At 40.1% G+C, this 23,597-nt stretch overlaps 1 protein-coding gene across 2 annotated transcripts in view; it reads left to right on the forward strand.

The window, feature by feature from the left end:
* Positions 1–23,597, forward strand: part of SMYD3 (SET and MYND domain containing 3) — a 702,152-nt gene that overhangs the window by 439,487 nt on the left and 239,068 nt on the right. For both annotated transcript variants that reach the window (XM_040351062.1, XM_040351063.1), the window contains exon 8: positions 15,487–15,589. In XM_040351062.1, coding sequence (XP_040206996.1) covers positions 15,487–15,589 — 103 coding nt within the window. The remainder of the gene's footprint in view (positions 1–15,486; positions 15,590–23,597) is intronic.

The following is a 23,597-nucleotide window of genomic DNA, read 5'->3' on the forward strand; positions in this document are numbered from 1 at the left end:
TTCCACTGTTAAATTACAAGGAAACACACACATACGCAAAAGAAAACATGAATTAAACTTTGTTTTCAAAATGTCTCATTACCAGCTGAAGACGTTATTTATGTAGTCTTAGACTGATGGCTTTTTTAAGCATGAAGCTTTCAGTAAGAACAGAAGCAAGTTGAGAGGGGAACTGGAGGCCCTAGTTTATTTTACCTGTTGTGAGAACATATGGTAATCTAAGCAGTAAAGCGGAAAAATAAATTTTCATTAGAACAAAGTCCTAAACTTTCTCACAGATGAAATCTTATGTCAGTTGTTGCAATTCATTTAAATTCTCTATCAGTAGCAGTGTCAAGAGTCAGATATTTGAAATATCTAGACCTTTTTCTTTAGTTGTACATTCCTACCATTTAATGTGGAATGTATTAAGAGAGTGTAAATGTCTGAGAATGTTTAAAACTGAAATATGACAGTACTGTTTCATTTAAAACTTTCCTAAAAATTTAATCTCCCAACAAGTCCAATTTTTACTATATTTTACGCAGGTAAAGTGGTCATGTATCTAATGCTGACACTATAGCCGCTTACAAGAGATGTCAATTGATTTTGCTGGTTCATGGTTTTATCTAGCCTGGAGTGGTTGACCACTCTAATTATTATAGATATTAGTACATTTTTGTTGGTTTATAGGCTGTTTATTTTTTTTTATTTTTTTTTAACTCTCATCTTTCCCATTTTTCCTTGCGTTCATTGCAGCCTTCCCAATATTTTACTTCCCTGTAACATAGCCAATCCAGAAGGGTAAGGTCATTGTACAAAGACCAACATTCCTGACCCTTCTAAATAAAACATTCTCTGCTCTTAAGCAGTTAACACATGTTTTTGCAAACACATGCTGCTTTCTCTAGCAGTTGAAAAATTATCTAAACCTGTCACTTAGCCTACACAGTTAGTGAAGATACATACACATACAAGAGACTCGCAATTTATGGTTCTGGATTACAAAACACATGAAAATTCAGATTTTCCACCAAAAAAATAATAATTTGTAATTCGACCCATGTATGGCCTGCATATTGCCTAGTTTAACTAAATAAGGTGTAAAGTAATATCACACTGCAAAATTATCTTTTATTTTTACTTTGGCACAGTGAGATCTGAAAAGAGATAAGTAAATCGATTTTGCCTGGTTTGCAGTTTGACTTCAGTTGGCCAATTTACCCAAGGTGGATATTTGCAAATAGCACTGAAAGAACCTGTTTATTATGAAAATGAAAATAGATGTATCTTGATGGTGATATATATGTTGGCTTATTATGATGTGCTTATGACAAACAGTCATTTGTAACTATACATCTTTTTTCATTGTATTAATAAATGGTTTATAAAGGCTGGTGCACCTTTTTCGTTCTTTCAGTGCTATATGTATCGCAGCTTCCCCAGTCCTAAAAGGGCAGCAAAGTGTACAAGTGAGAGTCATCTGGGGTCTGAGCATCATACTCAAGCACAGGAAGTTGCTTGTATTGTCTGGATATTTGAAAACTCTTGGTTCATGCCAAATTTCTCTGCTGTTGTTATCTTTATGTATTCAGCAGGCACAAATCTCCCCCTCAAGGTTTTTTATGGATATTGAGTACTCCAGGCAAAAAAGAAAACAGGTGTGAGTTCCCTCCCAAAATCCTGAGCAGACCCTTATCCAAATGTGCATCCTGGCTGACCAGAGTAAGAGGTCAGCAAGTGTGCAGCCCCTGAACCATAACAGACCACGTGCCCTCAACATTCATCAGAGGGTTTGTTGCAGGGCTTTGCAAAACCTCCCCCCTAAAAAGTGCTTGTCTACATCTTACTGAGGACAAGGCCTTTATTCCCACATTCCTGTCCCAGTGGATTTGGGAGTTTGGCGGGGCGGGGCGGACTTATCAGAATCTGGAAGCTTAAAATCAAAGGTCCCCAAGATACCCTCCCTCCTTAAATTTAATGAATGAGTAAGGGATACATAGTTCCCCTTTGCTACTCACAAAAAAAGTTAACAGAAACACAGGCACTGTCCTTTGTTATATAAAGAAATCAGAAAACTGATGCAAGTCACTCATGTTGTCCAGCAATGTAGATGTAATGTCAATCATGCTAAATGATAAGCTGCCACTAAAACAATCTGCTACTACTCCCGAATACCTGTCTGAAATGACAACTCACTGACTAGCTACTGAATGAAAACAAACTGCCTGGGAATCCTGGGTGATGTCAATGAATAATTATGTTTTCTCATGGGGTCTCCCTTAAAATCTATACCAAACCCTTATCCAATATAAGGATTTGGTATATATTTTGTGGGAGACCCCACACCCTTTTTTACATATAGAATAAAATTCAACAATAGCTCCCCCCCCCCCTCCTTGTTGTCACTTTTGCAGGAGTTCAGAAATGCTACCGGTTTCTCTTAAGAAAAAGCTGTACGTTCTACTACATGTTCTTGTAGGTATGGTTCCTGAATGGGAGTGTCTGTGTTCAACCTCATAATCTGATACACGTGTAGTCTTCAAATGAGGAAAGTTGCCATGTTTGCACCCCTTTAGTAAGTAATTAACTCTTAGAGAGTATCTCACCAAAAATGTAATTCCTATTCCAGTGGATGCCTAAAATTTGACTTCTGGGAAAATCAGAGAGCCAATCACACAAGCAGCCAGTTACATTTCCGGGGAAGTTCTGTATACCAAATGTACAGAACTGCAGTTTGAAAAGGAAAAGTCATTTTTAATAACATTAAGTGATAATATTGCTTGTGTAGCAAATGTACAGTATATGCCATGTTATTTTAGCTAAATTCAGAGTTTACTCAAACCTCATACCAGTGTACCTCACCCATCCACTGCTTGACCACATCACTGCTCTCCTCATTGGGCCACTGGCTTTTATTGACAGCAGTGGGAAACAATAGCTCCTGCTGCTGTCCAAGCCAATGAGAAGGGAGTCTCCCTGGAAATAAACCTTGTGGACAGCCTTCCCAGAAGAGTTGAAGCTGTTATAGCTGCAAAGAGGGGGCAAACTTAAAGTGGATGTAAACCCTCACATATACCCAGTGAAGTGAACAGTCTCAGATGATACACAGAGATGAAACAAATCTCTCTACACCCCCCTCATACTTGCCTCAGGTCTCTCTCTGTCCAGCGATGTCCATGAGTGTCTTAGCGGTCCGAGATTCACCTTGCTGATTGGTTTAGACACAGCAGCGGTGCCATTGGCTCCTGCTGCTGTCAATCAAAGTCAGTTAGCCAATCAGGAGAGAGAGGTGCGGGCTGGGTTAGGCTCCATGTCTGAATGGACACAGGGAGCTATGATTCAGCTCGGGAGCCCCCATAGCAAACTGCTTGCTGTGGGGGCACTGAACAGGAGGGAGGATCCAGGATCACAGAAGAGAGACCCGAGAAGAGGAGGATGCAGGCTGCTATGTGCATGTTATATAGGGAAAAAAACAAGACTTTACAATCACTTAAAGGTTTTGCAGCAGTGGTATTTGGTCCCATTCAGAATAGAAAGTTAATTTCTTACAAAGGCATCCTTCAAATATTTGTGTGGGTGTGGATATTAAGGGTCTATGCTCAGCATTTGTTAGATTAGCTCTAAAAAAAGGTTTAGAAGATCGGTTATACACATAGATAAATAAAGCTTGCCTGGTGAAACACTAAATAAATAAAATTAATGCAATAGTTTTTATGAAGTAATCTAAAAAAAATCATGCTTTTATTGGCCTAAATTATATTGATGATTTTGTTTTGCTTTGCTCTAAAATGCTCTATAACATGTTAATATTTTCTTGAATTAACATCCTTATAATTTTTGGTATATCTTGTAATAACATTTCCTAATAGCTGAGCTGATGCTCCAAATGTCTCCTGGTTTATAGTTGTTTTAAAGTGTATGTATAGCCAAAACTTTTTACAGTTTTGGATAGGGTGAGCAAGGGTTAGACCGCTTTAACGCTGATCCACTGTGGTTTGGTCATTGCGCAGGTATACTGGCAGTTTTAGGCTTTTATATCGAGCAGTTTAGTGCGTTTTCTGAAGGCACGCCAGGCATGCAGGGGAAAGTTCTGGTAACCTGCTCAAAACACAGGTACATTGTGCTGTACCCACTACGAGGGGAAACCGTAGCAGAGAAATATGAAAGGATCTTTAGATCTGTCAACTTTTTCTTGCTGTCTGTAACCCCATTGGTGAGATTTACTCTATTTTTCCTAATGACCTTTATCAAAGAGACAGAAAGTGATGAAAAGTCCAACATTTAACAGTTGTCACAGAACTAAAAGTGGGGAATGTCTTTTGGTAGGGACATATATTGCATTTCCACTAAGTGAAGGGATATCTACCCATGAGACACAGACAGCAAAAAATGAGCTGATATGAAGTTTTCATTTTTTCCTACTGAAAGTTTTGGCTGTAAGTACACTTTAACTTAAAAAATTCAAGAGGGTGGCAGTTTTTTTCTTTTAAGAATTTATCAGGGTACAGTAACACAATATGGACTTTGATCTATAAAGCAGAAACGGCATCTGATATAATACAAAGCATAGATGGTTCATTAAAAAACGGGATTTTTCCAAAATGTAGCACCTACAGAGCCTCATTTATTTATAATTTCAAACCTATGACTGGTTAATGTGCCTCAGCAGGTAACCTTTTTACGGTGATACACTTGATAAATCTAAAATCTCTGATACAAAACCTTTTATCTAAAGGGAGAACTAAAAAAATGTTGAGAATAGGTCCCCTCCTGTGCTCAACTTCTAAAATACATATAAGATGTCTATGGATCAAAGTTTGCTATTTTGGATAAGACCAAGAACCGCTGCAACAAAACTAACTTCCATTGAAATGTCCTGAATTTCAGTTTTGTATATCTTGCTTGGTTACTCAGCGATTCCAAGTTTGGCCAGGTCACCAGACCTAGTCTAATTACTGATCTCTGTTTTTTTATTTATTTATTTATTGATTGTTTAATACAACACTATAAGGCAGTGCTGGCACAACACCAACGCAACCTTAATGGCCACACAGGGCCTCAGACCAGTACAGTATATTTTTTATATCTGAACTAATATAGTCCAACTAACTGTAGAAACTTAGCGGGCATCCCACAACCCCAGTTCCCGCCCTGACAAAACATCACACCAGCTCAATCCAGTAACTTGTACGGTGTCCATTCTAGGAGAAATTTTGCACCAGTTAGTTAAATGTAAGGTAACAATGACATGGCGATAAAGATTCAACTTATCAAGACTAGAACAAGGAAGCTGGAAACACATCATCTGCTGCTTTTACGTTAATCAGTGACATCACATGTCCAGCCCTGCCCCCTACAGTTAGAAACACATATGAGGTCACACATAACCCCTACAGCGCCCCCTAGTGGTTGACTCCTAAACTGCACTGACATTTTCACAGTAAACAATGCATTTTTATAGCATTTTTTGCTGTGAAAATGACAATGGTCCCAAAAATGTGTCAAAATTGTCTGATGTGTCCGCCATAATGTCGCAGTCACGAAAAAAATTGCTGATCGCCGCTATTAGTAGTAAAAAAAAAAAATATTAATAAAAATGCTATAAAACTATCCCCTATTTTGTAAACGCTATAAATTTTGCGCAAACCAATCGTTAAACGCTTATTGCGTTTTTTTTTACCAAAAATATGTAGAAGAATACGTATCGGCCTAAACTGAGAACAAAAATGTTTTTTTTATATCTTTTTTGGGGGTATTTATTATAGCAAAAAGTAAAAAATATTGATTTTTTTTCAAAATTGTCGCTCTATTTTTGTTTATAGCGCAAACAAATTAAAACCGCAGAGGTGATCAAATGCCACCAAAAGAAAGCTATATTTGTGGGAAAAAAAGGATGCCAAATTTGTTTGGGAGCCACATCGCATGACCGCGCAATTGTCAGTTAAAGCGACGCAGTGCTGAATCGCAAAAACTGGCCAGGTCCTTTACCTGCATATTGGTCCGGGTCTTAAGTGGTTAACTGACAATTGCGCGGTCATGCGACAATGTACCCAAACAAAATTTGTGTAATTTTTCCCACAAATAGAGCTTTCTTTTGGTGGTATTTGATCACCTCTGTATTTTTTTTTTGTGCTATAAACAAAGAAGGACCATCAATTTTGAAAAAGATAAAAAAAAAAATATATTTCTGCTCTAAAACAAATCCAATAAAAAAATTGTAAAACGTCAAATTTCTTAATCAATTTAGTCCAATATATATTCTGCTACATATTTTTGGTAACGAAAATCCCAATGAACATATATAGATTGGTTTGCATAACATTTATAGCGTCTACAAACTATGGGATATTTTTATTTATTTTACTAGTAATGGTGGCGATCAGCAACTTATACTGGGACTAAGATAAAATATACTTTTTTGGGGACCAGTGACATTATTACAGTGATCAGTGCTAAAAATATGCATGGTTACTGTACTAATGACACTGGCAGGGAAGGTGTTAACATCAGGGGCAATCAAAGTGTTAACTGTGTGCCTAGTTAATGTATCAGTGTAGAGGGGGAGGTGATTTTACTAGTGGAAGACATGGATCTGTGTTTCTGCTTCACAGAAACACAGGATCTATGCCTTCTTTATTGACAGAATGACAATCTGCCTTGTTTACAGATTGTCATTCTATCTAAGGCATCTGTGCCTTAGATAGAACCTACTGCATAAAAACTGAAATTTCTTAAGAAAAAAAAAACATTTAAATTGCCAGCAATACAATATCAGTGCTGATAATAGAAAACTATTTAAAAAAACGGTGTGGGGGTCCCCCCCATATCCATACCAAGACCTTTGGGTCTCTTTTTAAATTTTGGCATAGCCCCCCCCCCCCCCAAAAATCCATTACATACCCTTATCCGAACATGCAGCCTGGCAGACCAGGAAAGGTGCCCCCCCACCCCAAAGAACCTTGTCCCCATGTTGATGATAAACTTGTCATTGTGTTTTATTGTACGTGCGTTTTTTACAGATAGAATAAATGTCACTATGGAAATTTTAATACAGAGAGCACTATAGGTGTTTTTCTTTCTATCTTCTATGGTTTTTATGTGACTTTTGGAGCTGTTTTCTCTTGAGCAAGTGTTCCATCCTGTAGCCGAACCTTGCTCTTTAAAGGAAACACCTTTTTAATCTAAAGGTCAAAACTCCAAGGTGAGCATCTTTTCTCTGTCTATCTGGTGGTGGGGTTCCTCTGCAATTTGTCACCAAATTGTGACATGGATTTGCACATGGATGAATACATAATCAATCACAAAGACTACTTCCAACATTCTCCTCTTTTACTTATTATTCATTAATTGTTCACAGTTTTAAGTATTTATGTATTTATATTTGTGAACAACACTTGTTATGTAGTATCATACCATCTTAATATTGGGTTTGCATCTTATAGATTTGTTTCAGCGCTGCATTGTTGTACACTATTATGTAGATCCTTCTTGCGCTGCCCGCCACACCGCCAAACCCCAAAAAAAAGGAAAAAAATAGATCTACATTGGGGAACACTGTTTTAAATTTTTTAATAAAGGAATTGTCAAAAACTGTCCACAGACCATGGTTGTCGGGAAGACATGAGGACAAGGTGCTTTAAGGCGGGGGGCAGAGCCACCCACCCCCCCATGTTGAGGGCATGTGGCATGGTATGGTTCAGGTGGGGGGGGCGCTCACCCGTCCCCCCCTTTCTTGGCCTGCCAGGCTGCATGCCCAGATAAGGGTCTGGTATGGATTTTGGGGGGACTCCATGGCATTTTTTTTCTTTTTTTTTTTAAATAGCCGGGCTGGCAATTGCAACCGCAAATACATTTGAATGTGATTTGACTTTTTTTTTTTTTTTTAGAAAAGTCATGTTTGCTGCAGCATGTTCTATGAATGCTACAGATGCACCACTTTACAGGCAGACTAAGGGGACCTCCCAGAGACCATATTTAACCACTTAAGCCCCGGACCAATACGCTGTCTAAAGACCCAAGGTGTTTTTACAATTTGTCACTGCGCTGCTTTAACTGGTAATTGCGCGGTCATGCAATGTTGTACTGAAACGAAATTTGCGTCCTTTTCTTCCCACAAATAGAGCTTTCTTTTGATGGTATTTGATTGCCTATGCGATTTTTATTTTTTGCGATATAAACTGAAAAAGACCGAAAATTTTGAAAAAAAATGATTTTTCTTATAACAAAAAGTAAAAAATATCTAATAAACTAAATTTTAGTCAAACATTTAGGCCAAAATGTATTCAGCCACATGTCTTTTGTAAAAAAAATCGCAATAAGCGTATATTTATTGGTTTTCGCAAAAATTATAGCGTCTACAAACTAGGGTACATTTTCTGGAATTTACACAACTTTTATTTTATGACTGCCTATATCATTTCTTGAGGTGCTAAAATGGCAAAGCAGTACAAAACCCCCCCAAATGACCCCATTTTGGAAAGTAGACACCCCAGGGAAACTGCTGAGAGGCATGTTGAGTCCATTGAATATTTTTTTTTTGTCCCAAGTGATTGAATAATGACAAAAAAATAAAAATAAAAAATAAATTACAAAAAGTTGTCACTAAATGATATATTGCTCACACATGCCATGGTTATATGTGGAATTGCACCCCAAAATACATTCTGCTGCTTCTTCTGAGTACGGGGATACCACATGTGTGGGACTTTTTGGGAGCCTAGCCACGTACAGGACCCCGAAAACCAAGCACCGCCTTCAGCATTTCTAAGGGCGCAAATTTTTGATTTCACTCCTCACTACCTATCACAGTTTCGAAGGCCATAAAATGCCAAAATAGCACAAAACCCCCCCAAATGACCCCATTTTGGAAAGTAGACACCCCAAGCTATTTGCTGAGAGGCATGTCGAGTCCATGGAATATTTTATATTTTGACACAAGTTGCGGGAATATGACAAACTGATTTTTTTTTGCACAAAGTTGTCACTAAATTATATATTTCTCACACATGCCATGGTTATATGTGGAATTGCACCCCAAAATACATTCTGCTGCTTCTCCTGAGTACGGGGATACCACATGTGTGGGACTTTTTTTGAGCCTAGCCGCGTACGGGACCCCGAAAACCAATCACCACCTTCAAGATTTCTAAGGGCATACATTTTTGATTTCACTCCTCACTACCTATCATAGTTTTGAAGGCCATACAATGCCAAGATGGCACACAACCCCCCCAAATGACCCCATTTTGGAAAGAAGACACCCTAAGCTATTTGCTGAGAGGAGGCATGTTGAGTCCATGGAATATTAAATTTTTTTGCCCCAAGTGATTGAATATTGACCAAAAAAATAAATAAAAAATAAATTACAAAACGTTGTCACTAAATGATATATTTCTCACACATGCCATGGTTATATGTGGTATTGCACCCCAAAATACATTCTGCTGCTTCTCCTGAGTACGGGGATACCACATGTGTGGGACTTTTTGGGAGCTTAGCCGCGTACGGGACCCCGAAAACCAATCACCACCTTCAAGATTTCTAAGGACATACATTTTTGATTTCACTCACACAAATCTTGAAGGCGGTGATTGGTTTTTGGGGTCCCGTACTTGGCTAGGCTCCCAAAAAGTCCCACACATGTGGTATCTCCGTACTCAGGAGAAGCAGCAGAATGTATTTTGGGGTGCAATTCCACATATAACCATGGCATGTGTGAGAAATATATCATTTAGTGACAACGTTTTGTAATTTATTTATTTTTTGGTCAATATTCAATCACTTGGGGCAAAAAAATTAAATATTCCATGGACTTAACATGCCTCTCAGCAAATAGCTTGGGGTGTCTTCTTTCCAAAATGGGGTCATTTGGGGGGGTTGTGTGCCATCTTGGCATTTTATGGCCTTCAAAACTATGATAGGTAGTGAGGAGTGAAATCAAAAATGTATGCCCTTAGAAATCTTGAAGGTGGTGATTGGTTTTCGGGGCCCCGTACGCGGCTAGGCTCCCAAAAAGTCCCACACATGTGGTATCCCCGTACTCAGGAGAAGCAGCAGAATGTATTTTGGGGTGCAATTCCACATATAACCATGGCATGTGTGAGCAATATATCATTTAGTGACAACTTTGTGCAAAAAAAAAATCAGTTTATCATATTCCCGCAACTTGTGTCAAAATATAAAATATTCCATGGACTCGACATCCCTCTCAGAAAATAGCTTGGGGTGTCTACTTTCCAAAATGGGGTCATTTGGGGTTTTTTTGTGCTATTTTGGCATTTTATGGCCTTCGAAACTGTGATAGGTAGTGAGGAGTGAAATCAAAAATTTACACCCTTAGAAAGCCTGAAGGCGGTGATTGGTTTTTGGGGTGCCGTACGAGGCTAGGCTCCCAAAAGTCTCACACATGTGGTAGCCCCGTACTCAGGAGAAGCAGCAGAATGTATTTTGGGGTGTAATTCCACATATGGGGGGAGTATGCTTTGCGCGTGGGTGTAAGCGTTACTGGCACTAACTAGCTACCTAGCGGCACCAGCGACATTAATACAGCGATCAGAAAAATGATCGCTTAGTGATGCTGGCAATAGGGGGTGAAAGGGTTAACTCTAGGGGCAATCAGGGGTTAAAACCTTTATTAGAAAATGTATGGGGGTACCTAACGCTATAAAAACCTGGCGGGCGAACCTCAAAAAATAACTAGCTACCTAGCGGCACTAATACAGCGATCAGAAAAATGATTGCTTAGTGACGCTGGTAATAGGGGGTAAAAGGGTTAACTCTAGGGGCAATCAGGGGTTAAAACCTTTATTAGAAAATGTATGGGGGTACCTAACGCTATAAAAACCTGGCGGGCGAACCTCAAAAAATAACTAGCTACCTAGCGGCACCAGCGACACTAATACAGCGATCAGAAAAACGATTGCTTAGTGACGCTGGCAATAGGGGGTGAAAGGGTTAACTCTAGGGGCAATCAGGGGTTAAAACCTTTATTAGAAAATGTATGGGGGTACCTAACGCTATAAAAACCTGGTGGGCGAACCTCAAAAAATAACTAGCTACCTAGCGGCACCAGCGACACTAATACAGCGATCAGAAAAACGATCGCTTAGTGATGCTGGCAATAGGGGGTGAAAGGGTTAACTCTAGGGGCAATCAGGGGTTAAAACCTTTATTAGAAAATGTATGGGGGTACCTAACGCTATAAAAACCTGGCGGGCGAACCTCAAAAAATAACTAGCTACCTAGCGGCACCAGCGACACTAATACAGCGATCAGAAAAACGATTGCTTCGTGACGCTGGCAATAGGGGGTGAAAGGGTTAACTCTAGGGGCAATCAGGGGTTAAAACCTTTATTAGAAAATGTATGGGGGTACCTAACGCTATAAAAACCTGGTGGGCGAACCTCAAAAAATAACTAGCTACCTAGCGGCACCAGCGACACTAATACAGCGATCAGAAAAACGATCGCTTAGTGATGCTGGCAATAGGGGGTGAAAGGGTTAACTCTAGGGGCAATCAGGGGTTAAAACCTTTATTAGAAAATGTATGGGGGTACCTAACGCTATAAAAACCTGGCGGGCGAACCTCAAAAAATAACTAGCTACCTAGCGGCACCAGCGGCACTAATACAGCGATCAGAAAAACGATCGCTTAGTGATGCTGGCAATAGGGGGGTGAAAGGGTTAACTCTAGGGGCAATCAGGGGTTAAAACCTTTATTAGAAAATGTATGGGGGTACCTAACGCTATAAAAACCTGGCGGGCGAACCTCAAAAAATAACTAGCTACCTAGCGGCACGAGTGTTAGGTCCAGGGTAGCCCCCTACCCCCCCAATAAAGGTTTTAACCCCTTGATCACCCCCTAGCTAACCCTTTCACCCCCCTTTTGCCAGCGTCACTAAGCGATCGTTTTTCTGATCGCTGTATTAGTGTCGCTCGTGCCACTAGGTAGCTAGTTTTTTTTTGAGGTTCGCCGCCATGTTTTTATAGCGTTAGGTACCCCCATAAATTTTCTAACGCTATAAAAACATGGCGGTGAACCTCAAAAAAAAACTAGCTACCTAGTGGCACGAGCGACACTAATACAGCGATCAGAAAAACGATCGCTTAGTGACGCTGGCAAAAGGGGGGTGAAAGGGTTAACTAGCGGGTGATCAAGGGGTTAAAAGTGTTAGGTCCAGGGTAGCCCCCTACCCCCCCCCCAATAAAGGTTTTAACCCCTTGATCACCCCCTAGTTAACCCTTTCACCCCCCTTTTGCCAGCGTCACTAAGCGATCGTTTTTCTGATCGCTGTATTAGTGTCGCTCGGTAGCTAGTTTTTTTTGAGGTTCGCCGCCATGTTTTTATAGCATAAGGTACCCCCATAAATTTTCTAACGCTATAAAAACATGGCGGCGAACCTAAAAAAAAACTAGCTACCTAGTGGCACGAGCGACACTAGTACAGCGATCAGAAAAACGATCGCTTAGTGACGCTGGCAAAAGGGGAATGAAAGGGTTAACTAGGGGGTGATCAAGGGGTTAAAAGTGTTAGGTCCAGGGTAGCCCCCTACCCCCCCCCCCAATAAAGGTTTTAACCCCTTGATCACCCCCTAGTTAACCCTTTCACCCCCCTTTTGCCAGCGTCACTAAGCGATCGTTTTTCTGATCGCTGTATTAGTGTCGCTCGTGCCGCTAGGTAGCTAGTTTGTTTCGAGGTTCGCTGCCATGTTTTTATAGCGTTAGGTACCCCCATAAATTTTCTAACGCTATAAAAACATGGCGGCGAACCTCAAAAAAAAACTAGCTACCTAGTTGCACGAGCGACACTAATACAGTGATCAGAAAAACGATCGCTTAGTGACGCTGGCAAAAGGGGGGTGAAAGGGTTAACTAGGGGGTGATCAAGGGGTTAAAACCTTTATTGGGGGGGTAGGGGGCTATCCTGGACCTAACACTAACTGCCTGTCACACTGAAACTAAATGCAGTGATCAGTAAATGATCACTGCAATTTAGTGACAGTGTGACAGGGGGGGGCTGGTGGGGGTGATCGGGGGGTGACTGGGGGGGGGGATCGTAAGCCTATGTGTCTGTGTGTCAGTGTAGTGCTTGTGTACTCACTGTGTGATGTCTCCGCTCCTCCGCCGGACGAATAAACCGGCGGGAGGAGCGGTGACATCACTTCCTCCTCTGCCTGTGTTTACAATGCAGGCAGAGGAGGGCGGGGGAGGAAGCTGATTGGCTGGGGAGCGATCCGGAGGGGGCGGACAAAAACGAACTGCCGCCCCCGCATCCCGGATCGCTCCTGAAGATTACCGACCCGTGCCATGTACGGGGGGGGGTCCCGATCGGACCCCCGACCCCCGTCAAGCAGGGCACGTACAGGTACGTTAATGTGCCTGTCCGTGCCATTCTGCTGACGTATATGTACATGAGCGGGTCGGGAACTAGTTAAAGGAATTTTTCATTTTGATTGTATCAATTTTAAGTGGGGGTTACTTAAAAAACAAAAACACTGCATGGCCCCCCAATCCCCCAGTCCATACCAGGCCCTTCGGGTCTGATGGGGATTTTAAGGGGAACTCCACGCCATTATTATTTTTTTTACCCTGCATGGGCCCCCCCCAAAATCAATACCAGATGAATTAGCGAGCGCCCCCCTCCCCGAACCATACAAGGCCACATGAACTTTAATGGCATTCCAGTCTTGGTCCGTAGTGTTCAATATTTAGTCGGCCCACCCTTTGCAGCTATAACAGCTTCAACTCTTCTGGGAAACAGTGGTAATTTTAGCAGAAAATTTCGATTTCATTTTAGTCTAAGGACTAAAAAGGCATTTTAGTGCCATTTTAGTCTTCTGTGAGTGTTTTTGTTTAGTTTAGTCGACTAAATCGTCAACGCGTTTTAGTCAACTAAAATCTAATGGGTGTAGTTAAATTGTAATGGATTATTTAAGCATTTCTCATATACTACTGCTGGATTGAAAAATCAAATATGTTATTATTTATGGTATTAAGTTTTGCGATGCATACTACACAATATGCATTTGTCTGTTTTTGTTTTTTGTTTTTTTCATCAGTTTACAAGCGCTTTAACCTGTACAGTGTCAGTGCCTCGTGTTTCAAATGGAAATTTCTGACAAAGGAATGTCATGATTAACTCTACTTTTGACTCTTTGTACAAGCCAACAAATGACATCATGAAACTGCATGATCAATGAACATTACATGCATGTGAAAAACACAGGGTGCAGCTAGGGAGGTTTATAATTGCCTTTTAAATTACCGTAATTAATATGTTTTTAGATTATTGTATTCACAAATCTGAAGAGGCAGAGTACGTTTCTTGTATCTGGACTAAGCCTATAGGTGAAAATGACTGGTTTAGATATTTTTTTATTGCTGCAGAGAAAGAAGCATGTGTATTTGGGGGAAAAAAAACATTGTAGCCTGTTAAATGCTGGAAAGCAGAAAGTGGGCCTCTTGCAAGCCCAGAATTTGTAAGTCTTAGGCCCCGTACACACGACCAGTTTCCTCGGCAAAATTCAGCTTCCGACCGAGTTTCTGGCTGAATTCTGCCGAGGAAACTGGTCGTGTGTACACTTTCGGCCGAGGAAGCCGACGAGGAGCTCGACGAGGAAATAGAGAACATGTTCTCTATTTCCTCGTTGTTCTATGGGAGCTCTCGGCCCGCCGAGCTCCTCGGCGGCTTCAGGGCTGAACTGGCCGAGGAACTCGATGTGTTTGGCACGTCGAGTTCCTCGGCCGTGTGTACGGGGCCTTAGTATGTGTGTATGTTTCTCGTCTTTTGGTTGAGAGAAACTTGCTTTTTTTTTTGGCCTGTGTGCTGTTAAATTGTTGCAAACCAGAGCTTTGCCCATTTGGCTTTTTCTTTCTCCCTTTATCCTCTTTTCCCATTTTCTTTGTCTTTTCCTAATTTGCAGTCTTCCATATTTAAAAAAAACATGATTGATGTGTATCTGATACGTGTCTATTAAACACAATTTTTTCCAGCATGTATTTGTCACACACATAGCAGAGACAAAGATTCATTCCTGGTTACATTTATAACAGAAACAATAATACTGTATAGCCTCCAAATATTTAACTTTTTCCATGAATGTTCTATTTTATAGATTTTTCAAAACTGAATACCAGAATAGACTGCTAATTGGAGGCTATGTAGGTGCGACATCAATGGTTGCTTAATGTTGACCGAAATTATAAAAATTGAGAACTACTGTCCCGTTATCTCTTATAATACTGTACATATGAGTTAATTTTATTAAGGTAAAAAATCCTACAGTAAACACCTGCTGATTATTCCAGTCCCATTAACGTACAATAGTCTTTCTTGTATGTTTGACTATGCTAAGCATGGAGGGGCTTTCCCAGCTAAGCGTGGTCAAATGACGTCCAGGTAAATACCATTTTCAGAACGAGGTCAGCAATGGCAACCAATATATACTGTACGTATCAAAACTATTTTTTTTAATACTAATTTTGCCTTTGTGTTTTCTTTAACAGCATGTCCCTTTTAAACCACAGTTGTGATCCAAACTGCGTGATAGTGTTTGAAGGAACGTGCCTGCAACTCCGTTCAGTAAAGAAAATACTAAAGGGTGAAGAGGTATGAAAACTAACTTATCCCTCCCTCCTGTCACAGACACCTGGAACAGTAAACTTCCATCCATTTACATTGCTGAAAGCTTCCTCATTTCTGAATGTTGGGTAAACCATCATTCACCACTCATATCTCACAAATAAAGAAAAGACAATGCGTTAAACTGTCTTTACTTGCTGCTGGGCAATCCGTGTTTTTTCCTAGTTCTAAATTACCCTTATTCATGTTAAATGTCTTTCCCTGCATGAGGAATCCAGAAACTCTTTTATAGTTAATTTTCTTTAAAACATATAAAAAAAGCACTTAAATAAAATCAGCAGCTCCCACTAATCATCCCATATTTAATCTTTCTTGTATTGAAATTGCTTTTTTTTTGCATTAAATCTGTCTCAGGGAGGTAAAAAAAGAAAACTTGTATACCAATATCTTGGGAAGAGTCAATTTAGCTGAATAACCAAGTATGATGTACTGCCTCATGAGTTCATCTAATGATAATAATAACCCTTACTTGTCCAGCTGTAGTGGAATTTTCTACAGTTAGTATACTTGTCTAACTTTGGCTAGAAAGTACAGTTTTCTTGTAGCTGTCTGAGATTAGCACAGACACATCATTCCACGTGTTAAGGGTTCCCAATAGTAATCAACAATATTTTTATAGGGGTATTGGGCACCCATAAGAAATATGTGCAGCTATAAACAAGCAAAATATGTAAAAACAAATATTGATGCATCACATGGGTAGTATCAGTGTTGCCATAAACATGAAATTTGGCTTTAAAGATTATCTAAAGGCAAACCTGTTTTTTAAGTTTTAAATAGAGTGGGGTATTGTTAAAACACGTCATGATTTTTTATGTTTCAATAATGTTTATTAAAGGTTTTTAACAGACAGTACAAAAGTATCTCAGCAAGTTGTTGTACAGTATTTAACGTGTTCAAGGACTCATACATAGGTCATTTAGTGTAACGTAGAACACACCAGCATTATCAACAATGTCAGAAGAGCCCTAAGGTGTGAACCACACAGCAACAAAATTGTATAAACAAAGCATCCATCTCCTACATCAGGGACCTCAAGTCCAACGGGCCGAGTATCCACGGGCCCTGAAATATAAGCCCATAAATCAACTGATACTGTCACCTCAAAATAAAAACCAGTATTTAAGAACTTTAAGAGAAAGAGAGAAAAGATAGGGGGGGTAAAGAAAAGCTGGGGGGGAGAGTTGGGGAAAGGGAGAAATGGGGGAGCTACTGCCCAGCGCCCAGAAGCCCATTATGTAAGACTTTACCTATGTTGCAAGTGTCCTGGGGTCATTAGTAAGATATCCAAGCCATGGATCCCAGACTTTATGGAATAACTTCATTTCGTCCTGGACTAGTGCCGTCAATCTTTCATTCAACATCAGCCAAGACAATTTCCTTTTAAGCTGGTCAAATGGCCTTTGGGCCTTAGAGGCTTCCGCAACCCTGTCACCCAGAAGAGCTTGTTTTGCCAATGTAATTAAATTCAACTGGGTAAGAGTGTAAATAAAATTGTAAACCCTGATCCAGAACCTTCTGACCTTTGGGCATGTCCACCAAATGTGGTAGGTGGTTCCAAACTCGCCACAGCCTCTAAAACATTTGGAGGTAGCTCCATGCACAAAAGTGGCCAGTCTAGTCGGCACCATATACCATCTTAATAAAACTTTACAATTGGCCTCTATTATGGAGGTATTGATGAGTGATCGAGAAGCGGTCTCCGATATCGTATGCCACGTCACAATTTTTTTTTTTTGCTATCTGTGTGTCACTGAGAACACAATACGAAGGGAGAAGAGATCTCTCAAGGTGTGTAAAATTATTTTTAGAAAGCTTTTAAAAGAACTAGTATCCCCATTGGAATATTTCACCTCTATTCCTTTTCAGTAAGCCCTCATTTACATGGGTGTACTGCAGCGTACAGCGTTAAATGTGGTAATGTCATCTTGCCAGGACATCTTCCTGAACGCTTGTAGCTCCTCAAATGCCAGGGTCCATAGTCAGTAAGCAAGAGGCTACCAAGCACTTCCCTCCAAAAGCCCCTGTCCTGGTTGGGTCTTTCACAGTTACTAAATATTGAGGGTGACTCTCAACAGTTGAGACTAGAGATGGCATTCAAAATTTCACGTGCCCCATCCCGTCAGGAAGCCGACACTGCACACGGCTAATCACAGGCAGTGAGACATTTCCCGCTGCACAGATCGTAAAATCTCTCACTGCCTGTGATTAGCAGTGTGCAGTGTCGGCTTCCTGGTGAGATTGGGCACGTGGAATTTCGAACACACCCAATCCCATACCTAGTTGAGACAGAGGTTCTAACACTTAAAACCACATTTTAAATAGCAATAGCAGCCAAAAAAATGTTTTGTTTTGGGTTAGAGTGGAGAGGAATTTTGAACATCTGTCATGTTTTTACTGCTGTCGCCCTCTCTATTTATCTTAGTGGTCATTATCACTGAGAATGAAAGAAAATCCCAAATTTTCAGTTGTCACCTCAACAGGAATAGAGGGGAAATCTTTAAATGAGGGGCGCTAGTCCTGGTGACAACTAAGAGGGGATTGTCCCTTACTTTGGAGGCAACTTTCCATTGTGCCTGTGGAACAAGGAAGAGAAGGGAAATCACAGATGGCAAAATGCTTCAGTTCTACTTTTAAGTATTATCAACACATTGGTTAATAAGTATGTATTTATATATTGGTGTTATATAATGGCTTTATTTGTTCTGCCTAAGCTTCATGTCAGTATCAATGACACATTATAAATCCTTACTTGTTGAATTTAGAAAATGATTGAAAGAAGAGTATGCAGTTAGTAAATGGCGAAGGTCAATTGGGCATGGATAGGAAATCTTGGGGTCAAGTTTATGGAACAAATAGAAGTATAATGAGATGTATTGTCTTCACAGTTTTGTATGGTATATAAAAAATACAGAACAATCTGTCTTGAAAACCCTGTTGTTTTCAGAATAAATTACAGAACCATCAGACAACAGACAGAATATGTAGGAGTTGAGCTGGAAATGATTTTGCTTACAAAATTAGAAAAAAAGTAGCAATAGTGAGAGATGTAGGTTATGGGAGGTCAAATACATTGAGTGTGATATATTCCAGACACCCTATATCAGTGATTTATTGACACCATTAAAAGCATAGTTTTCCTAATAAGCAGTATAAACACATTAAAAACAAACATACATGCAGTTCCTATGGCTCAGTTCAGGCCATATGCATATGGCAATGTGCATTTCATTATTTGGATGCCGTTTGTGCATTAAGTGTTTGTTTATTTTATACATAGATCTAGTCACATTGACCCTTGCCCTGGTGAATACCACAGTCACACAAACGTCAGCAAAACACTTAAACCAGAATGGTCATAAACCAATCAACCTACCAGAGTGTTGTTTTTAAGTTGTGGTAGCACACGCATGAGCCTAATTTGCAAACTCTAGCCAGATAGTGTCTTTGTGAGTCTACGGCTGCAATGCAGAACTGTGCCATACAACAGTCTTGCTAAAGTTTTTGCCTCTTGATCAGTTCAATATGTGACTTTCTACTATGCAGGTTAATTCATTTTTGGCTTCAGCAGAGATCACATTTGTTTCTTTCCAAAAGATGTTGACCTCTTTAGTGATTAGGTCTTGTAATGAGATTTAAATGAAATTCTGTCATTACTTTCTTTTGGCTAGTTAATACATTCACAAACACTATTTATCTAAATAAATTCATATCGATATCAGTTTTGTGTGTTCTGTATAATGTCAGTGTATTTCAATAATAAAAAACAGGCACAGCCATAATATATATATTTTAATACAAGATATTGTCAAAACAATCAGAAGGCCTAAAGATATAGGCAGCTGAAATTTCCAAATTCGAATCTCAAGGTTTCCTATAAAAATTATGCTTGGTTCTACCTTTCCCACCTTCAGGCTCGGTTCACATTAGATGCCGATGCAGCTCCCAGCAGGGGTCCAGTGTGTCCTGGTTCGCCGTTTCAGATCTGATTTCTTCCCAAATTTTGGGCTGATTTCAGACCTGAAACGGACCAGAAGACGCACAGGGCTCCTGTGCAAATTTGCACCAGAGCCACATCGGAGGTATGCGAACCGGCTCCATAGAGAGCCGGTCACATTCTCCTGCTATTGCGAATTGGATGCAAAAATACTGCATCCAATTCGCAATAGTGTGAACCTGGCCTTAGAGCCTCCTTGTTGGCCTATTAGTGTGATGGATGGCCTTACTAACCAAAAGAGACATTTAAAAAGCCGAGGGTGAGGAAAGGCTTGACTGTTACAGGAAAGTTTAAAAATAAATAACATAGTAGCTTGCCCTCCACTCATTACAGCAGTGTAATTCCTTCCTTTAACTTGTATTTTTTTAACTGGTTCTATGCCCTAGATCAGATATCTCCAAACTATGGCCCTCCAACTGTTGCAAAACTACACATCCCATGAGGCATTGTAAAACTCTGACATTCACAGACATGACTAGGCATGATGGGAATTGTAGTTCCTGAACAACTGGAGGGCCATAGTTTGCAGACCCCTGCTCTAGATGACTACTTGTCCTAGTTGCCAAAGCTCTTTGAGTGGTTCCCCAAGCAGGAGCAGTGATGTCACTCCAGGATGTGTGCTGCCTGTGGTCTGATGTGCTGATGCACAGTGCACCAGCAGACACAGCTTGTAGTTCACAGGAAGCTGAGTCATCAAAGGGTGTTCATAGCATAGGAGGGAGATGGTCACCAGTGCGTTCAGCAGCAATACATAAACAGTAGTGACCGAGAGGAGTGGGTGAATGCATTGATTTATAAGGCCAAAAAAAATTGTATTCTGCTATATTTAAAAAAAATGACTGACTTTTTTAATAAACCAAGTCTATTAGGACATTGCCCAAAAACTTTTGGGATTGATGTAGGAAGGTTTATTCATTTTTAGATGTATTTTTTGCACAGCTCCCCAACAACCCATACCCACTGGCTTTGTTCACAATCAGAAGCCAAGGTGATACCCAGTACTTGAAAATTTAGAGGAACACGTGATTTCCTCTATGTGGCAGCACTGGGCTAACCAGTGTTGGCAGAGGAAAGTCCATAACCCTGTGTGAACTATAACTCTGATGAAATGTAACTTACACAAGGTTTTCCTTTTGCTCCTAGAGACTGAACAAATTGGTAGGCAAGTGAAAGATATTGAGCATACAGTTGTAGTTGTGGAAATATGCAGTTACTTAAACCTGTTGTGTTTCTGTGAATGGACAAAGCACAGATTCACTTTAAGCTGCTTACTTCATGTCCTTGGACCCACTGATTGATTTGTCACATTTTCACTTAACCTATAGCCCTTCGGTTGATCCAAAGACTGAAGAGGTTAAACAAGCTCTAAGCTGCAATACCAGCTAGTTCATTACCGGCTGGCTCCTGGCATTATTGTAAAAAATGGTCCCTAGTGGGTGCCACTCCCCCCCCCCCCCTTCCCCCGGTGCTCCAACTCAATTGGTTACTGGGCTTTATCATCCTCCCTGGAGCCCGAGACTACAAAAAATCACATCAGGCTGGTGAGCCGGAGGGGCGCAGAGAACATCCTTTCCCTGATCTCCTCTGCTGACTTTGAACCTGGAAGCACTCAGCTCTGAGCACTTCTGGTTCACAGCTTTCAAAATCCCAACCAGAAAGCCAAGTAACCATCTTTTCATATTATGCTCAGCTTGATGTGCCTATTTTCTGATAGACTTACTTTAAGGGCAGTCCTGTTGATGAAGCTTGTGGGAATCCAAAAACTCTTAATAACAGTGTCTAATTGCAGGCTGACAGAAAAGCCTCAAATATATATATATATATATATATATATCTACATTAATTTGACTTTCTGATATAAAGCCCAACATCCATTCACTGGGTCATGAAGAAGCAGCTTCACACTGCGAAATGCATAGACATTGTGGACTTAAAGGGCTATATTGTTGCAAAGTTTCAGGTTTATATACAATATGGTGGTTGATCAGACAGTTAACTTGCATTTTTAATGCCCCTTGTATGTACTTTTATTTGTTTGAGCAATTAAATGATAATATTTTTTATATGTGAGATATATGCTGTTTTATAGTTTGTTCTTGGTTCTATAAATACTATTTCTTTACTTAAGAATGCACCCCGTGTCTTGGAGATCACATGCTCGTAGTGGTGAGGATAGGAAACACATGCTTGTAATGATAGGGATCCCATGCTTGCAGCAATAAAGAATATGGTCACAAAACTTTTTTTTAATATAACAAGACAGTATTAGGACCTCTGTCAAGTTTTCACTGCTGTCTGTGTACCGTTTCCTGGTGACCATTGAAAATGTTGCAGTTGTCATTGGAACAGAAGGTGAAGGGAAAAATTCAAAAGGGGGCGCCTGTTGTGAGGACCATTGTGTAAGAAGGGATTTACCCTTGTTGCTTCTCTGGGACTGCAGGTGATAGAAGATCCCCAAATGTGAAACACACAGGTAAAAAAAAAAATATTAAGACATAGTCCACCTAATGCAAAAAAGTTATAAATGCATCCACATTAATTAAATAAAATGTACATTAATTGAATGTTTGCATTCAAGTCAGCAGAGTATTGCAACCACAATCACAGGTGCACACAGGCTCATGAATGATTTAACCCCAGGTCTATATGGAGGTACAAACCTTCTGTTATGTGGCTGGAGAAATTAAACAGTAGACTACAAGGGCGATTATGTCACCTCACTTAAGCCAGTGTGATCCGTGAGTCTCTCTGCTGCAGTGGAAGATGGGAGTTGTAGTCTTCCCATTCTCAGATCCATGTGAATAGATGACATGGCTGTGTAAGCGAAGGCCTTAAATTAAAATAATAACCGGATTCTACAGGAAAAAGCACCCCATTATTCAGGTAGTGTGAGGGTGGGGAGCTGAGGACTAAATGTAGGCTGGGACACTAAATATAGTTGTAGCAAAAAACATTGTCCCAAAAGGGAGATATGCCTTTTAATGGGTTTCTAACCATAGCTTCTCTATTTAATACACAAAAATGGCTTTGAAAACCCTTGAAAGTACACTTATGTCAATCTTATTATTCATAAACAAAGAAAAAAAATTCTAGCTACCAATCAGTGTTCGATGGGATGGCAGTTCTTTCTCAATAATATTTATTACATTTGTCAGAGAAAATTGAAAAAAAAAAAAAAACGACATTGAAATCTAAACAAATACCCAGTGGTAAGTCAGAGTACTGTAATTACCCAAAGGAGGACATCGTTCAGGAAGTATAAACAATCATTAGAAGATGTTCCACATCATATATCTCATACTATATACCTTAAAGAGCTTAAAGGGGTTGTAAAGGTACAATTATTTTTTCCTAAATAGCTTCCTTTACCTTAGTGCAGTCCTCCTTCACTTATATCATCCTTCAATTTTGCTTTTAAATGTCCTTATTTCTTCTGAGAAATCCTCACTTCCTGTCCTTCTGTCTGTAACTCCACACAGTAATGCAAGACTTTCTCCCTCGTGTTGAGTGTCGTGCTCGCCCCTCCCTTGGACTACAGGAGAGTCAGGACGCTCTCTACATTGCAGATAGAGAAAGGAGCTGTGTGTTAGTGGGCGTCCTGGCTCTCCTGTAGTCCAAGGGAGGGGGTGAGCACGACACTCCACACCAGGGTGAAAGCCTTGCATTACTGTGTGCAGTTACAGACAGAAGAACAGGAAGTGAGGATTTCTCAGAAGAAATAAGGACATTTAAAAGCAAAATCGAAGGATGAGGTAAGTGAAGGAGGACTGCACTAAGGTAAAGGAAGCTATTTAGGAAAAAAAATTGTACCTTTACAACCCCTTTAAGGATAATTAAATGAACAGTACTGTATAGAGAACAAAGCATTACTATAAGCTTTCAGCATGACATCTACTGCTTTTAAAAGAGAAATATATTCAAACATCAGCAAGAATTTAAAGAGCTTTTCCAAAGCTTCAGGAACAATTCTAAAATGTG

Source organism: Rana temporaria, chromosome 4 (assembly GCF_905171775.1).
Source record: "Rana temporaria chromosome 4, aRanTem1.1, whole genome shotgun sequence".
Classification (NCBI taxonomy): domain Eukaryota; kingdom Metazoa; phylum Chordata; class Amphibia; order Anura; family Ranidae; genus Rana; species Rana temporaria.